This window comes from Periplaneta americana, chromosome 2 (genome assembly GCF_040183065.1).
Source record: "Periplaneta americana isolate PAMFEO1 chromosome 2, P.americana_PAMFEO1_priV1, whole genome shotgun sequence".
Lineage (NCBI taxonomy): Eukaryota > Metazoa > Arthropoda > Insecta > Blattodea > Blattidae > Periplaneta > Periplaneta americana.
In genome coordinates, this window is record NC_091118.1 from 112,727,963 (window position 1) to 112,743,534 (window position 15,572).

A 15,572-nucleotide genomic window follows, 5' to 3' on the forward strand; every position below is an offset into this window, starting at 1 on the left:
AATTTTATGAATCATATTTTTGTTCATATGTCAAACAAATTTAACACAGAAGAATTTTATTGTATTCCTAAAAATATTGGTTCTCAGAACTTTGGAGGTATAGCACTTTTGTCAGCAATATTCTTTTGTATGTTGTTCTGTCAGATATTTCAAGATTTCATTTTGGAAATTTATTCAAATTCTGACCTGTTCATACAATGGAAATCCTATTTGTTAGAAGTGAAGGAAAAAAGTCATATTGCATAATATGATTTATTTTGAATTATTAAATAATTTTTATGTTTGTTACTCATTTATTACACATCATTTTAGTTTTCTGTCAAGATTTGGAGCTTTCACGATAATTAGTTTTGTGCCAAAGGAATTTGGAATGCTATATGTCTGAATTGTATTTAAGGAATTTATACATAATGGCTCAAAAGTGTTAGACAAAACCGTAGAGTTGTATTACACAGAGAGTAAGCATGAAAAATGTTACATTAAGTTAACATGGGTTTGGAAATGCTTTGTTTCTGGGTAACTTTGGCTAGTAACATATGAATGTTTCTTAGCTCTCACAGATGGTTTAGTGTAATTTTTCATCTAATTCTAATTGTTTCTTAGTTCCCACAGAGATTTAACTTAATTTATATTTCAATTGCAGTTTATAATTTAATTGGATGAAGCTGACTTCTTTGATGTGGAAATTGTATAATTTCTCAATTAATTGCTTTATTATGTGACAGTGGTTTTGAAGAGAGAATGTACCCAAATGAACAAGTGACAATGTACTTCATTTGCATTTGGCAGACAGAAACAGCATTGTTGCATATAATTTGTATGACACAATGTATTCGATATGACTGTGTAAAACCTATTAACAATCGCGAACCTAACACACCAGCAGAGGCCATAAGAATTTGGATAGTTTATGAATGTATTGTGGATACTGTGAACTGCACTACTGCAAGCGTGTTTTTTTCACCTTGATGAGTGTGTATCCTGTCATTTCATATTCAAAACGAGATTGGTCTGTGTTCAACAGACTATCGAAACTGTAATGTTTTTCATCAATGATTTTATTAACATCTTTTACGAATTCATTGACTTTGTCAATGAGTTCGAATTCATTTTCAATTTCTTTACGAGAAATAAAATAAATTGAGTAATTTTACATGTGGTGATATGATGAGTTTTCTTAAGTCGATAAATAAATGTTTGTGAGGCACCAAGAGAATAATAATTTTTTTTTTTTTGCGAACATCAATGCCCACTGTTTTAGTTATAGTCATGCACCGGAAGACTTCATTGACAGCAAGTTTTAAATACATCCATCATTTCTTTTTTTATTGTTGACAACATATGTTTAGGCGCTTTTTAAAATAATCTACTGCCTTATATACAAAACCAGTGGTACATCTGAATTTGTTTACAGTTGATAATATTATATACTTGTTAGTTCCTTTTGTGATCAGTGTTTCCAAGTGCTCATTACTTTGTCGATATTTGTTGATTATATCATCTGTTAAAGTGGTTGTCTGTGCCTTAACTGGAGATGCCATTTCATACTCACTTGTTGATGGAGATGTGTCTGTGTCCTCAGGATTCACAAGTTCATCATAGTTTTCACTATCAGATACACTATCTACATCTAATGAGTCACCTCTATATTGTTATCTATCCTGAATCAGGTCAAATAGTTCATAAGTGAAAGACTGATCATCAATACCGTCTTCCTATAGTTCACTGTATTTTGAATCGACTAGATTCTTTAGAATGTGTATGACATTAACTGGATTAATAGATCTCATTTTTAGGAGCTAAAATATTGAAAATAAAAGCAAATATTCTCAAATACCCGAATAGATCTCATTTTTAGGAGCTAAAATAGTGAAAATAAAAGCAAGTATTCTCAAATACCCGAATTACACTGGCATAAACATAATAATAATTCTTATAGACGCTTCCAAACTAAATTGAATGTCTTATCACTTTTGTTATTCTTCAAAACGTATATACTTTACAACCACTTCTTTTCATAACTTCACTTCCACATGATTCATCAGAAGACACTAACATACAACTCACTTAAAAAAATTGTGAGAATTTTTAATGAAATCGTAGTTCATAGGTAGAAAATGTTCCCTTATAAGTTAACATCATCCCAAGAGTTTTGAGCAAAAGAACGTATGTATCATAGTCAGCAAGCAGACAAAATAAAGTAAATGTAGTTCACTAAACTTATCTTAGTCTGTTGAAACTCGCGAGTTTTGTGAAAAGTCACAACAACTATCTGTGCAGTTTTCACTCACATCCATATTTGGATGGCGAGAGTTCCCATAGTGTTTTAAGTGCACAAGGGCTTGTTCCTCCATCTACCTGTAATTCATACCATACTAACATAAGGCTAACTTATTTTAGAGATACAGCGTCATATTCTGAGTGGAGCTTGAAAAGAACCAAAGCTGCTATTCTTATACATCTGGAATCAGTTGTGTAACATTGTTTTACAGGTGTAAATGCATGTATTTATGACTACTCAGGACATCCACTATTGATCTTAATTGTCACATGATGATGTGTTTACTCAGCTTACAGTGAAGGCTGTGTACGACTACCAAGCTCGTCGTGATGATGAGCTGTCATTCTGTAAGCATGCCATCATCAGTAATGTGAGCAAGCAGGATGATGGCTGGTGGCGAGGAGACTATGGAGGCAAGAAGCAGCATTGGTTTCCATCCAACTATGTTGAAGTCGTTGAACCTCAGGACAACCGTGAAGACAATGTAAGTATGAGATTTATGGTTGCAGTTGGTGAAGTTCTTGTGGACAGTCTTGAAACTAGGAAGAAATGGTGATTTTTCAGTCAGGAAGGATATTCTTTGTACTTTTATGTTCCTATATAAGAAGATACAAAAACAAACATAACTTCTGATTATTTGTCTCCAGATTTCCCTATTTAACTACTGCCAATTCTCATTTCTTTCATGGTCTTCCTTTCTTTTCTTCAGTGAAACTGATGCCATATTTTTTGTAGCATCTTACGAGTTCTGTCGTTTGAACATGACTAAACTACAGCTAAACCTGATTATTATTTGTCCCTCGACCTCAATTAACTGGTCTGTAAATTGTATCAGAAAAAACTATATTTTTAAGGGCTGGTTTCACTAACAGAGATTATTTTCTTAAACTCGATTAGTGGTTTTTTAATCTGAGATTTCCTGTTATTGCGTTTCACCAGTGTGTTTTTATGATATAATCCAGATTAATAAGATAAAATCGAGATGAAATATTAACTGTTCAAATCTCGCTGGTTTACGGCATTAATCTAGATTAATGACGATTATCATGGTTACTCAAATGAATAATATTGTCTATGAAATTTCGTCTGATGAAGATTATATAAACAAAGATCCGATTCCTCAACGTCGATGGATAAGACAGCGACGCTCGTATTTTGATGAGTATGATGATGTTGACTTTAAAACAAGATTCAGAATATACAGGGCGATTCAGAAAGCTGGAAACACTTTTAATTTGCTATATTTCCTGAACTATGTGTTGTATTATAATTCTGTCGAGTATATTTGAAAGAGGAAAGTGTAAAGTTTCGAATACTACCACTAGAGCGCCCCAGCACACTGTACCATCAGCTGTTTCGAATACGCTGCACTGTACAGTACCACGTCAGTTGTAATCGAGATGGCTACTATGGAACATAAGATTTTTTGCGTTCGTGAATTCAGTAGAAGCGAGTCTATGACTGCTGTGCAGCGTGCATTTCGGCGTAAGTTTAATGTTACACCTCCAACGAGGAAGAGCATTTATCATTGGAATAAACAATTCGACGAAACTGGCTCTTTGAATAAAGGTAAAAGCCCAGGTCGACCGCGTGTATCGGAGGAGAACGTGGACCGCATTCGAGCGACATTTGAACGTAGCCCAATGAAATCAACTCGTAGAGCGAGTAGGGAACTTGGGCTACCGCAAACAACTGTCTGGCGTGTACTGAGGCGCCGTTTAGTGTACAAACCATACCACCTACAACTGCTACAGGCTCTTCGCGCAAACGATAAGGTAGAATTTTGTAATGCTATGCTCCGAAACATGGAAGAAGACGATTCGTTTCTGTCTCGTGTAATTTTTAGTGATGAAGCTACGTTTCACATAAATGGGAAAGTCAACCGGCATAACATTCGGATATGGGGCTACAAAATCCCCATGTGACACTGGAACATGAGCGGGACATACCTAAATTGAATGTGTTTTGTGCCGTTTCGTTGAAAAAGGTTTATGGACCTTTCTTTTTTGACGAAAATACGGTTACTGGAGTAACGTACCTTAGAATGCTGCAAAACTGGCTTGTTCCTCAAATGAATGAAGATTAAGGAGATTACATCTTCCAGCAGGACTGAGCTCTGCCCCATTGGCACCTGAATGTTCGACGTTTTCTGAATGAATCTCTACCTCAACGATAGATAGGCCGCATGGGAAATGCAGACTTGGCACTTCAGTTCTGGCCACCGAGGTCCCCCGACCTGACAGTCTGTGATTTTTTCTTGTGGGGGTACGTAAAAGATGCAGTTTACGTACCACCTCTTCCCATGAATTTGAATGAGCTAAGAAACCGTCTCACAGCTGCGGTGAACTCAGTGACGCAAGACATTCTGCAACGAGTGTGGGACGAATTCAGCTACCGTCTAGATGTTGTCTGTGCAGCCGGAGGCGGGTATGTGGAATATCTTTAAACTTCCATATATGTACAATCAAATGTAATTTACAGAATTAAAATACAACACATAGTTCAGGAAATATAGCAAATTAAAAGTGTTTCCATCTTTCTGAATCGCTCTGTATATTATTTTAATGTACCGAAGTACTCTTTCATCGTAAGATTCAGAATGTCTAAAGAAACAACTCTTTTCGTATTGGAACAGATAGTGGAGCAACTGGAATTCCCGTCGAATAGGTACAATATCTTATATTAATATTTTATTGAAAATAACTTACATCGAAATAGGTATAGCAACAATGGCAACAATGGAGTATCTGGATAATTGTATTATTTCAGGTTATGGTTTAAGGTTATGGTTGGTAATAAGTAACAAAATAATTTCTATGTACAGTAGGCCTACATAATATCATACAACTTTTTTTAACAAAACAGTAACGTAATTTTTTCTTTCCCCAGGAATAACTCTGTTTCACCCATAAATCAACTACTGGCAACTCTTTAGTGTTATGCCACATTTTTCGATCAGCCAAGCTGTGGAGACTATGGTGGATTTAGCAAGTCCACAGCCAGTAGAATCATCCATAGAGTTAACAGCACAGTAGCATCATTGAGATACCAGTACATTTTATTTTCAGAGACAGTAAATTTCATTTTGTGTTTCAATGTTGTGCTTCAACCAGCCAGTGAGAAGAACTGAGAGTCAAAATAACGGAACTGGACTTGCTTTAATACACATTAACGTGAGCTTGTGAACTTGTTTATTTCAGATCATTTCGTTTTCGAAAGCAATATCATGCCACCGAGCTGCAAAGACAAGCTTACTCCCTCTTCTCAAGAACCTTGTTAAGGTGTGCACACAAGCATATTTAAGCAAGGCCTGTCTGTTACGTCAGAGTTGAGAAGGGAGACTGTTCAGAAGTTTATTTTACTTCTTTTAACAATGATATGTAGCTCTTAGCTATTCTGTTTTTATTTTCATGTCAATGTGTCATTACCCTCTAGAGCTGCCTCTGGTCTGTCACATCACATAAACATGAACATGAGATTATTTAATTTGCTCCTTGTATTTATTTTGGTATGACCACTTATTCCTCTGTTTTATTTCAATCCTTTTGTCGACTTATTCATTCTTTCCCTCCCTCTCTTCTTCTCTGTGTTTCTCACTTTTCTGTGCTTATGTTTGTAGACAGCAGATGCAATGCTGCTGGGTAGTTTGCAGAAGGGCAGCCTGGACATGATGGGTGCAGTTGTGGAGCTGGCAGTGGGTGGACGTCCGGGCATGGAGTGGATTCTAAAAATACAGAACCCCAGCATGTTGACCCCATTTGAAGTGGCAGTCCCATCCCGTGAGCATGCTCTGGAGTGGATGGTCAGCATCAAGGAGATTGCACAGAATGCCAGTGTCCGGGTAAGTGGTCTCCTGTTTCCAATAATTCTGTTTCAACATCAAGTAAGGAGTATAAAGACCACACACTGTTAAATTACGTGATGTAACAGGTGTTGGTTTATTACTGCTACTAATACAACATTCAACATAGTAATAACCAAACAGCTGGATGGGTTAAAAAGTGTCCACTAAAGGAAGGCTGTACATATCTGTAATGAAGAATGAAGCAAGTATCATGCTTGCCAAATTAGAAAATCTGATGTTTGGAGACCCAGCCTGAAAATTTCTCGAACCGGTATCAGAACTGTTTCACAGGCAAAACATGTTGAGCATGGATGCAACTCAGGCTTTTTTTTTTATACTAAAGTGCCAACTTCAAAGGCAGTTTCTTGTGATGTGGCAATTCATGCATACTGTGAACTGAAGGATTCGGTGAGAAAGAATTTGTGGCCTTTCTGTCGCAAAATCCCTGGAAGCCTTAAAAGAAGATCACAAGGAATTTTTCAGTGGAGCATTATAAGCTTTGTGGGTTCCAGCTTCAAATATGGTTGGTTGGTATCCAATGGTTAAGGATTGGCTCACACCATTAACCTTCTTGCTTCCCAGTAGAGTCCTCTTAAGTCCTCTAGGTTCAAATGTAGACTGTGAACGCTTTTTTTTTCCTCAGTTTTCTTGTGTACTTACAAATCACATAACCAATCTTACAATGACAAACTTAGAACTGCTGTCTGCATATAGTTTTGAATCAAAGAAGTGGTTTGTTTTGTCTGGCCTTTCACCATTATGTTTGTGAATCCATTGTAATCATTAAAAAACATAACATTATTACATTAAACATTAGCTCCTGTCTCATCCAAGAATTTTTCATGTCACTCAAGAATTATATAAATTTCTTCAAGAAATTTTGCCCTCATCACCCAAGAAGTTGAGGGTCTTTTACACAAGAAATTTGACTGTCTCTAAACATTATAAACTAGTTTCATAATGTACTATTATTATTATCGATATTATATTTGCTATGTTGTCATACACGAAAGGGCAATTGTTTAGTTATGATGCATGCATGAATGGCAATGTAGTGTAATAATGCAGGTATTAGTTCTGTTTACAGGAAACACACCATAAGGATCTAGAGAAACAGTGGAGAATAGCAGCTGAGTTGTCTAACCTAATAGTGTATTGCCAGGCAGTTACATTTAACATAGAGAGGATAAGGAAAAATGGCTTTGTCATCTACGAAATGTCATCATTCCCTGAGACAAAAGCAGAGAAGCTCATTTGTCAGCAAGAAAACAAATTTTTCTTAAAATATCATCAGGTAAATACACTAACAATATTATGTTTAAATATAAAAGCTCGAAATCATATTTTTTTTTTATCCGTATCAATTGTGCAGAAACATGGAAAACTTATTAGTTACTATTGAAAACTAATTATCATATTTGAAGTAATATTGTTAGATGTGGTATGTGTATCACTTAAAAAGGAAAACTTTTTGCAACATTATGTTAAGATGGAAGTCAGTGAAGTTTAACAGCATTTATATGTAACACCAAATTTATTTATGAAATAAATGCATAATGGTGCCATCAAAACTTTAAAAATCATTGCGTAGTTGTAATTTTTACAGCACTCCATACATGTATGTATTTATCCACACTGCAAATGGGTATATACCTGGTGGCAGTGGTAACTAATTACACTCAATAATGACAATTAATAATAAACACAACTAATAAAAAAACAATAATTAATAATAATGATAAATAATAATAATAATAATAATAATAATAATAATAATAATAATAATAATAATAACAACAAGGAGCATCCTAAATTAAATGAAGCATGATCACATGAAATAACATTTAAAGTAAATCTAATTTGTATCTTAACTCTAAGTTCGAACTAAGACCCACGAGTGTGACAGGTTTATACCTGCACAAGTACCTTTCGGCACTACACTTATTTCGCTGTCAACTCACTGCATTGATTCTATCCTGATTTCACTAACACTTCAACACCATTTCACTGTTCAAATACTTTGCACAGCCACTTCACTGACACAAACAGACTTCACTTACACAATAGATTTCACTGACACTACACACTTCACTGACACAACACACTTCCTCACTGATAGAACACTTCAAATAACAAGATATCAATTACACCCTTTAAGTAGTGTGTATAATATACTACCGTCTATTAGTAAAGTCCTTAAGCCTAATTTTAAATACATTTTTGGTTATTGGTAAAGCCTTTAGCAAGTCTGCAGGTAAAGCATTCCAGTCTGATAGTATGATTGAGAAAAGAAAACTTTCCAGTGTCAGTCCTCTGTCTTCTTTCCCTCAATTTATATGAGTGGTCGTTCCTTGAAGAGTAATTTGGCGGCTGCAACCTATTTTTTTATTTCTCTCCAGGCAGGCTCACCTCTGTATGTTTTGAACATTGCGTATAATCGAATTCGTGTTCTCCAGTCCGTGAGTGTGTCCCATTTTAATGGTGAATTATTACAACACTTGAGAGTCCGTTTTTTAATCTTTTCCAGTGTCTTAATGTGTTCTAATCTGTAAGGATCCCAACATGCAGCACCATATTCCATTACTGGACGAACTAGTGATTTATATGCTATCTTTTTGGATTTATCAGAGCCTTTTCTTAGTACCTTCATCACAAAGTGTAACGCCCTCCATGCCTTTCCCGCTGTGCCAGTAACGTGTTCCCCCCAGCTGAGATCACTGCTAAATGTTATTCCTAGGTATTTACATTTGTTAACTTCCGGAATGGTTTCACCCCCTAACATATACGATGCGATTACTTTATTTCTTTTTCTTGTAAAGCTAATGACTTTGCTCTTTAGAGAATTTATTTTCATTTTGTTGGCCATTGCCCAATCGTTTATTCTATTGAGGTCATTCTGAAGAAGAGTAGTATCCTCGTGACTTTTTATTTCCCTATATACGATACAGTCATCTGCAAATAAGTGAACCCTGGACAAGATGTTAACTGGCAGATCATTTCCAAAAGCAAGGAATAGAAGGTGCCCCAAGACACTGTAGAAAGAAAAGAGAGTCTACTACAGTTCTACCCGTCACTGTTCTTCAGTGCTGAGTTTTAACCGGTTACAACATTCTTTTTGTTTGTCTGACCTGAATCCATTGTCTATGATCTTCTTTTCATAGTTTGCGGGTTCGATCCCGGGCCAGGTCGATGGCATTTAAGTGTGCTTAAATGTGACAGGCTCATGTCGGTAGATTTACTGGCATGTAAAAGAACTCCTGCGGGACAAAATTCCGGCACATACGGCGACGCTGATATAACCTCTGCAGTTGCGAGCGTCGTTAAATAAAACATAACATTTAACATCTTTTCATAGTATGAAAAAAATGTTTTGACTGTATTTAATTGCTAGATAGACAAAGGATAGGTTGAGAATGTTAGCCTTCCTACAGTTTATAACAAACTGTGAACAATCTCAGAGATGATTTATTTGAAAGTTGAGATTACGTTTATTTTGTGTTGAGACAATAATAATAATAATAATAATAATAATAATAATAATAATAATAATAATACTTGCAGGTGTCATTAATTTTCTTGTGAAACCAAATGCTTGCATGTGCCATAGTTCATAGTAAAAACTGTATGGTGAGGGTAAGTGAAAACATAGTGAGGGAGGGAAGCTTCTCAGTCCACTTTCTTCTTCCCCTGATGCTCAGGTAGGTCACGAGATAACGAATAACCTATACTTACTTACTTACTTACTTACAAATGGCCTTTAAGGAACCTGGAGGTTCATTGCCACTCTCACATAAGCCTGCCATTGGCCCTATTCTGAGCAAAGTTAATCCAGTCCCTAGTATCAAATCCCACTTTCCTCAAATCCATTAATAATAATAATAATAATAATAATAATAATAATAATAATAATGTCCTCAGTTACTTTCGTCTACATTCAAGTATTTTGGGTTCAAGCCTCGCTGAAAACACATGCACCTTTTGAATGAAAAAATTCGAAGTAGAGTTTTCTCTGGGATGTGTTCATACTACTCAAAATGCATATATTCCTACTTGCGGGCACAAATGGCTGTGTCAAATAGAAAGTGTAGAAATTCCATTGTGAAACCTATCATTATCATAGCTGCCACACAGATCTCTGTGAATATCATGTAATATATCCAGACTTGTGTGACAGAAATAAGAAGAAAAGGGTGAAACAATGGTTCAAAGTGCGTGATATGTTTCCTCTTTCCAAAAGTTCCATTTGATTGCATCATTCATAAATGTCTGTATTTTTATTTATGTACTTGATATTTTTCATTGCATTGTATATAAACATTTTTGATGCAGTTCATATATTTCAGTACTGTTAATCATTAAATGAAAAGGACCTTTCCAAGCTGTTTAACCTGACATATACATGCATTCCAACAGAATCAGTTCAGTCGCGTGTATCCAAAAGGACAACGAATTGATTCCTCTAACTACAATCCCATTCCCATCTGGAACTCGGGAGGACAAATGGTGGCTCTCAACTATCAAACTCCAGGTACTGTACACTACTCTTTAAGAGCGGTAAAACACTGAGAATAAGTATAGAATAATGCGATCTACATGCAATATCAGCGTGCTGAATAAATTAACTTAATTTATAAGTCAATATTTAGCCTTACAACTATTTCCTCAGCTTTTTGCCACAATACTGGACCTGCAATAGTAATATGCATGTCATGTCTTCACGTATCCATTCCATCAGCATTGCTCTGATATTCTAATTTCGAAAATTTTAACTACTTTCTGGTTCATTTTGTACTTCCACCTTGCTTAACTGGTAAACGTAATTCCTTTGCTAAGTGATGTGTGTAACATGTGGCTAATTTTTCATTTGTTGATAAATATTGCAATTGATAATGTCTTTAGTTTCACTCAATTTTCGCTTCCATTTTTAACAAAAGTAAAGGCTAAATCGCACAGAAGAACTCAGTATTTCACTAGTAACTTCGTATAAAACTCAACTAAGTTCCCTATGTGAATAAGTGATTCTAGAACAATAGAAACATACTATATGGGCAAAATATTAGGTTTGTACTCTGAAAATTGACCTTCCCACTTGGGAAATTATGTATTTTGAAACATATTAAACAGAAATTGAGATCAGAAATAGACGTAAGTATACCACCGTGTCTTGGAGCTTGTGACATATCCTGTACATCGGAACTGCATACAGTTTCGGGACCAAACAATTTGAACATTTTGTATGGAAATCTCTTAATAGTGGTATAAGACCTGCCGCATGTGATACTGTCCCTAGTATTATTTTGCACACACCACATCTTCAGGTATCAGAAATACTTAGAGGTAATAGTCTGTCAGGTACCTTCTTGCCTTCCCACGAATCATTTACATAGTTCGTTTGAAATAAATTTGCTTAAAATAATAGTTTAATAGCAAGTGTGTGTGCATGTGCATGTGCGTGTGCGTGTGATAAAGTATTTACATTGTGTTTATTGCACTGTTGTATTGTGTTTGATAGTTTGTGTCTGTGTGCTTTGCAGACAAGTACATGCAACTGAACCAAGCCAAATTCAGGGAGAATGGGAACTGTGGCTATCTCTTGAAGCCAGAATTCATGTTCAGAGAAGATTTCAGTCCATATAACAAGAAGACTTTAGTAGGTGTAGAGCCACTCAGAATATCAATACGGGTAATAGGAGCAAGACATCTGGGCAAGTCTGGCCGTGGAACATCTAGCCCTTCTGTGGAAATTGAAGTGATTGGTGCTGACTATGATTCAGGATCAAAATTAACAACGAAGACAGTTTGTAAGTATCTTCAGAAATGTAAGTTTGTTTTCATATTTCAAGATATGGGGCACTATTACATGAGAAGCTGATACATTAGTTCCTACAAGCACCTGCATTAAAATGATAGGTGGAATTATAATATTTAATTTTTGTGGTGTTATTAACTGTTTTCCTATTTAAGATATAGCCCACTAGGACTTAACGAATTTTGCCATTGAACCTCACCTCATTTCGTCAAGAAATTGTATAACTCTGAACTTGTTCCACATCTTAAAGCTTCAATGCTAATTAAACATATGTGGAATACAATAAATGAAATGAAATGAAAAATAAGGATAAGTAGCCGCAAGAACACCAACATAATAATTCCCAAATTCTGTAGCATATTATATTAGTGAATTAAATCCATTCACTCGTAGCGCTATTGAGTTAAAAAAAAATGTTATTGAATTTTTAATATTTAGAAGTGTTCTTGCTTACTGAATTTGTGAGGAATGTAGCTGTTCGAGAGAAGTTGAGACTGAAAAGTGAACAATGTAGTAAAGGACATGAAGACATACCAGAATGTTTCAGAACTACATACAGGTTTCATCATAAGGCAGATAGGTATGACCAGAGTAGGGTACCCAGATATCCCATAAAATACAGGATCGTCCCATTTTTTGCTAATGCATCCTGTTGTCTCGAGAAAAGTCTTCGGGACTGATTTCCATCCTGTATCTTAGAGTTCTAAACTGAGAAAAAATGGAAAAGTTACAATGTCTACCCTACATTGCAAATTACAAACATCGCACTTCATCATTGCATTGTAGATGGCTATTATGAAACAATTATTGTGAGTTATTAATTTCTTAAGGCGAGTGATGCTAACACCAAACGTTTAGATGAAGTCTAGGTGGATCTTTTTGAAAGTACTGAAGAAGAACTCTCAAATTTGAAGAGGGTAGTGAAGTTCATTATGTGTATTCCGGAACAAATGTGTGTGTCGAAAGATTATTTTCTCGCATGAATGCTCTTTGGACTGATGAGAAAAATAAATTGTCTGTAAAAACAGTAAAATCAGAGTTTGTTGTAAAATCGTTCTTCAGTGAGGATTGTGTTTCTTTTCATACATGATTTTTCAAAATAAACAATTGTTAAGTGAAATTAATTCATTAGAGAAATATTGCAAGACCAAGACAGATTGATTTATAAGAATATTGTCATGTGAGTAGTGTAGTTAGCAGCTATTTCTGTAATAACTTTGTAAAAACAATTTGAAGAAAACTTATATAAAGAAGCTTAAACTTAATGCAAATATGCTCCCTAACAATTTTGTTTACTTACCCTTAGTAAAGTGTTTGTGTAGTAAACTTTACTACACGTACACTTTGAAAGATTGGCATTTTGATGGGTGTGCATACTAAACTTACTCAGTGAAAACTGATAAGTGTCCCGTATTTTTTTCCAATATGTCTGGGAACCCTAGACCAGAGGGGTTGCCTACTCTGTTAAGTCTCGCTATGTTTGGCTGGTGCAGACAACTGTGAAAGTCTAAAAATGCAACTAGACAGATAATCTATTCTGAATGAATGAGACTCATCTGTCATGTCAGTTGACATTTGCATGGTGACGACAATGGTGAAGAAATAGTTTTGCATAACTCAATAATGTAGGACGTCTGGATGTTCCAGTCTATATATACATATATATATATATATATATATATATATATATATTGCTAACAGGATTAAAAAGTTGCATTAGGACCCAGTTACCATGTGTACCAAATTTGGAGGTCCTAAACAAAAGTTTGACCGAAGTGCAATCGCATTGAATTTTTAGCAATTTGAGTATTTATGGTCATTATTTTGCAAATTTTTGCATGATATAGCCTGTAACTCTGTGGGTTTAAACTGTGTAATTTAACTAACATTATCAATCAATCTATCAATCAATCAATCTTCTTAATATATCCAGCTGTTTGCTGATAACATAGAGTCCACTATAGTCCAGTGTAGTCTATTCAGTTTTTTATTTTCATGAGAAATGAGGGGTATTTTGATCGGTGTTCATTATAGATGCCTGTTGCTATATAGTAGCCACAGTTGGGATGTAGTCAATATATACTGCAAGGCTGTGTCTTCTGCAACTGGTACTGATGATTTTAATTTACTTCTTTTGTGGTTTATGGATGGACAGTATAGAAGAATGTGTTCCAGATCTTCATCATGATTATTACACCACAGACAAGTAGGAGTATCAGTATGGTGAAATTGGTGTAGGTACTAACATTAGTTGGCAGAACATGTGTTAGAGGCTACATCAACCTAGAACTCACCGTCAGCAGGTGACGTTGTAGAGTTCCGTCCTACTCATGCTCCATTAAACGTAATTCATTTATTCATTGAATCACCAACTCTGATTACTTTCTCTTTCTCAAGCCGAAGTGTTCTCCTTTCTTCTCATATTTTGTAGACAATATAGTTACTTACAAGGCCTCAACTGTCATGGGAACGAGAGAATTTTTATATCTGGAACATACTCGTTCTTTACAAATTCTTGCAATTGAAATGCTTTCATGTGACTTACAGCCAAAGATTCTGTAATAGTATTCTGCTCCCAATCAGTTATGTCTGTGGTATTGTGCTGAGAAATTCAGTTTCGAGTTTCTGAAGGTAAGAATTTATATAGAATTATTTCCAACTGCTTTAAGAGCTCTTGCCTAAACATTTCTTCTCACTGTTAACAAGCTCTCATCCTGTCTGTCATTAGCACTATCAACAATATATTTTCAGGGTGGCTATAAATGGCATTTCTTGATATCACATTATGCACTATATCTCTGCAATAGTCCTTCAAATGCTTAGAAATGTGAGTAATTAACAAGAGATATCTGGAACATCCTTACAATGTTAAACAACAGTGGAACATAAATTTTCGCAGCAAATTCTATCAAAGATTTAAGGCATTTAGATGAATTTTCTGTAGAAATAAAAAGACAAAGAAGTCTTGATTCTTTTATAAGCCAACATGCATAAGTCAGCTATATTGATTTCTTGTTTTCTACATCTGAATCGCATTTCCCACTAATTTATCATCCAAGTAAATTCCAGTAGGTATTGTTAGTCAGAGCAACGATCTTTAACAGTTACATCAGGCAGTTATAAATATATTCCATCGAATTTTATGATGGGCCACTTTTTTCAAGTTTCTAAAAGTCTTCCAATAGGATCTGTAGTGTACTCGTCTATTTGTCTTAGTAAATGGCACAAAAACGCAAAAGACAAATCCATTCGTGGTCTAACATATTTTTTCACACTTCTTTACAAACTCCTATGTTATTTTGAACACTTCTTATATACTTTGCTTATCTACAACCTTACTAAGATTTTCTTCTGGCATCATACCAAGATCTTCTGGAGACAACAGCAACTTTGTGTATTGTAATATCCGTCTTGTCTTTCATTTTTTCAAGATGTGGCATTGATACTCTCATTTGTCTTTCAGTTTTTAGTTTTTTAGCTTCTGGTTCAGAACTGCAACTTGAAATCAATGTCACCATGACAATATCTGTCCCAGAAGAGCTTATATTGCTTTCTACTATGATCGAAGATTTTGTCTTAGTCGTGTATAGTTTTCTCTTCAACTGAAATTACATGCTTTACTTTTCTTTTCTTCTCTC

General features: G+C 35.2%; 1 protein-coding gene across 5 annotated transcripts in view; it reads left to right on the forward strand.

The window, feature by feature from the left end:
- sl (small wing phospholipase C gamma 1) overlaps positions 1-15,572 on the forward strand; it is a 133,524-nt gene that overhangs the window by 98,619 nt on the left and 19,333 nt on the right. For 3 of the 5 annotated variants that reach the window (XM_069818310.1, XM_069818313.1, XM_069818311.1), the window contains 5 exons: positions 2,571-2,765; positions 5,901-6,122; positions 7,201-7,419; positions 10,539-10,653; positions 11,660-11,926. In XM_069818310.1, coding sequence (XP_069674411.1) covers positions 2,571-2,765; positions 5,901-6,122; positions 7,201-7,419; positions 10,539-10,653; positions 11,660-11,926 — 1,018 coding nt within the window. The remainder of the gene's footprint in view (positions 1-2,570; positions 2,766-5,900; positions 6,123-7,200; positions 7,420-10,538; positions 10,654-11,659; positions 11,927-15,572) is intronic. The other 2 variants (XM_069818312.1, XM_069818314.1) reach the window with 1 other exon arrangement.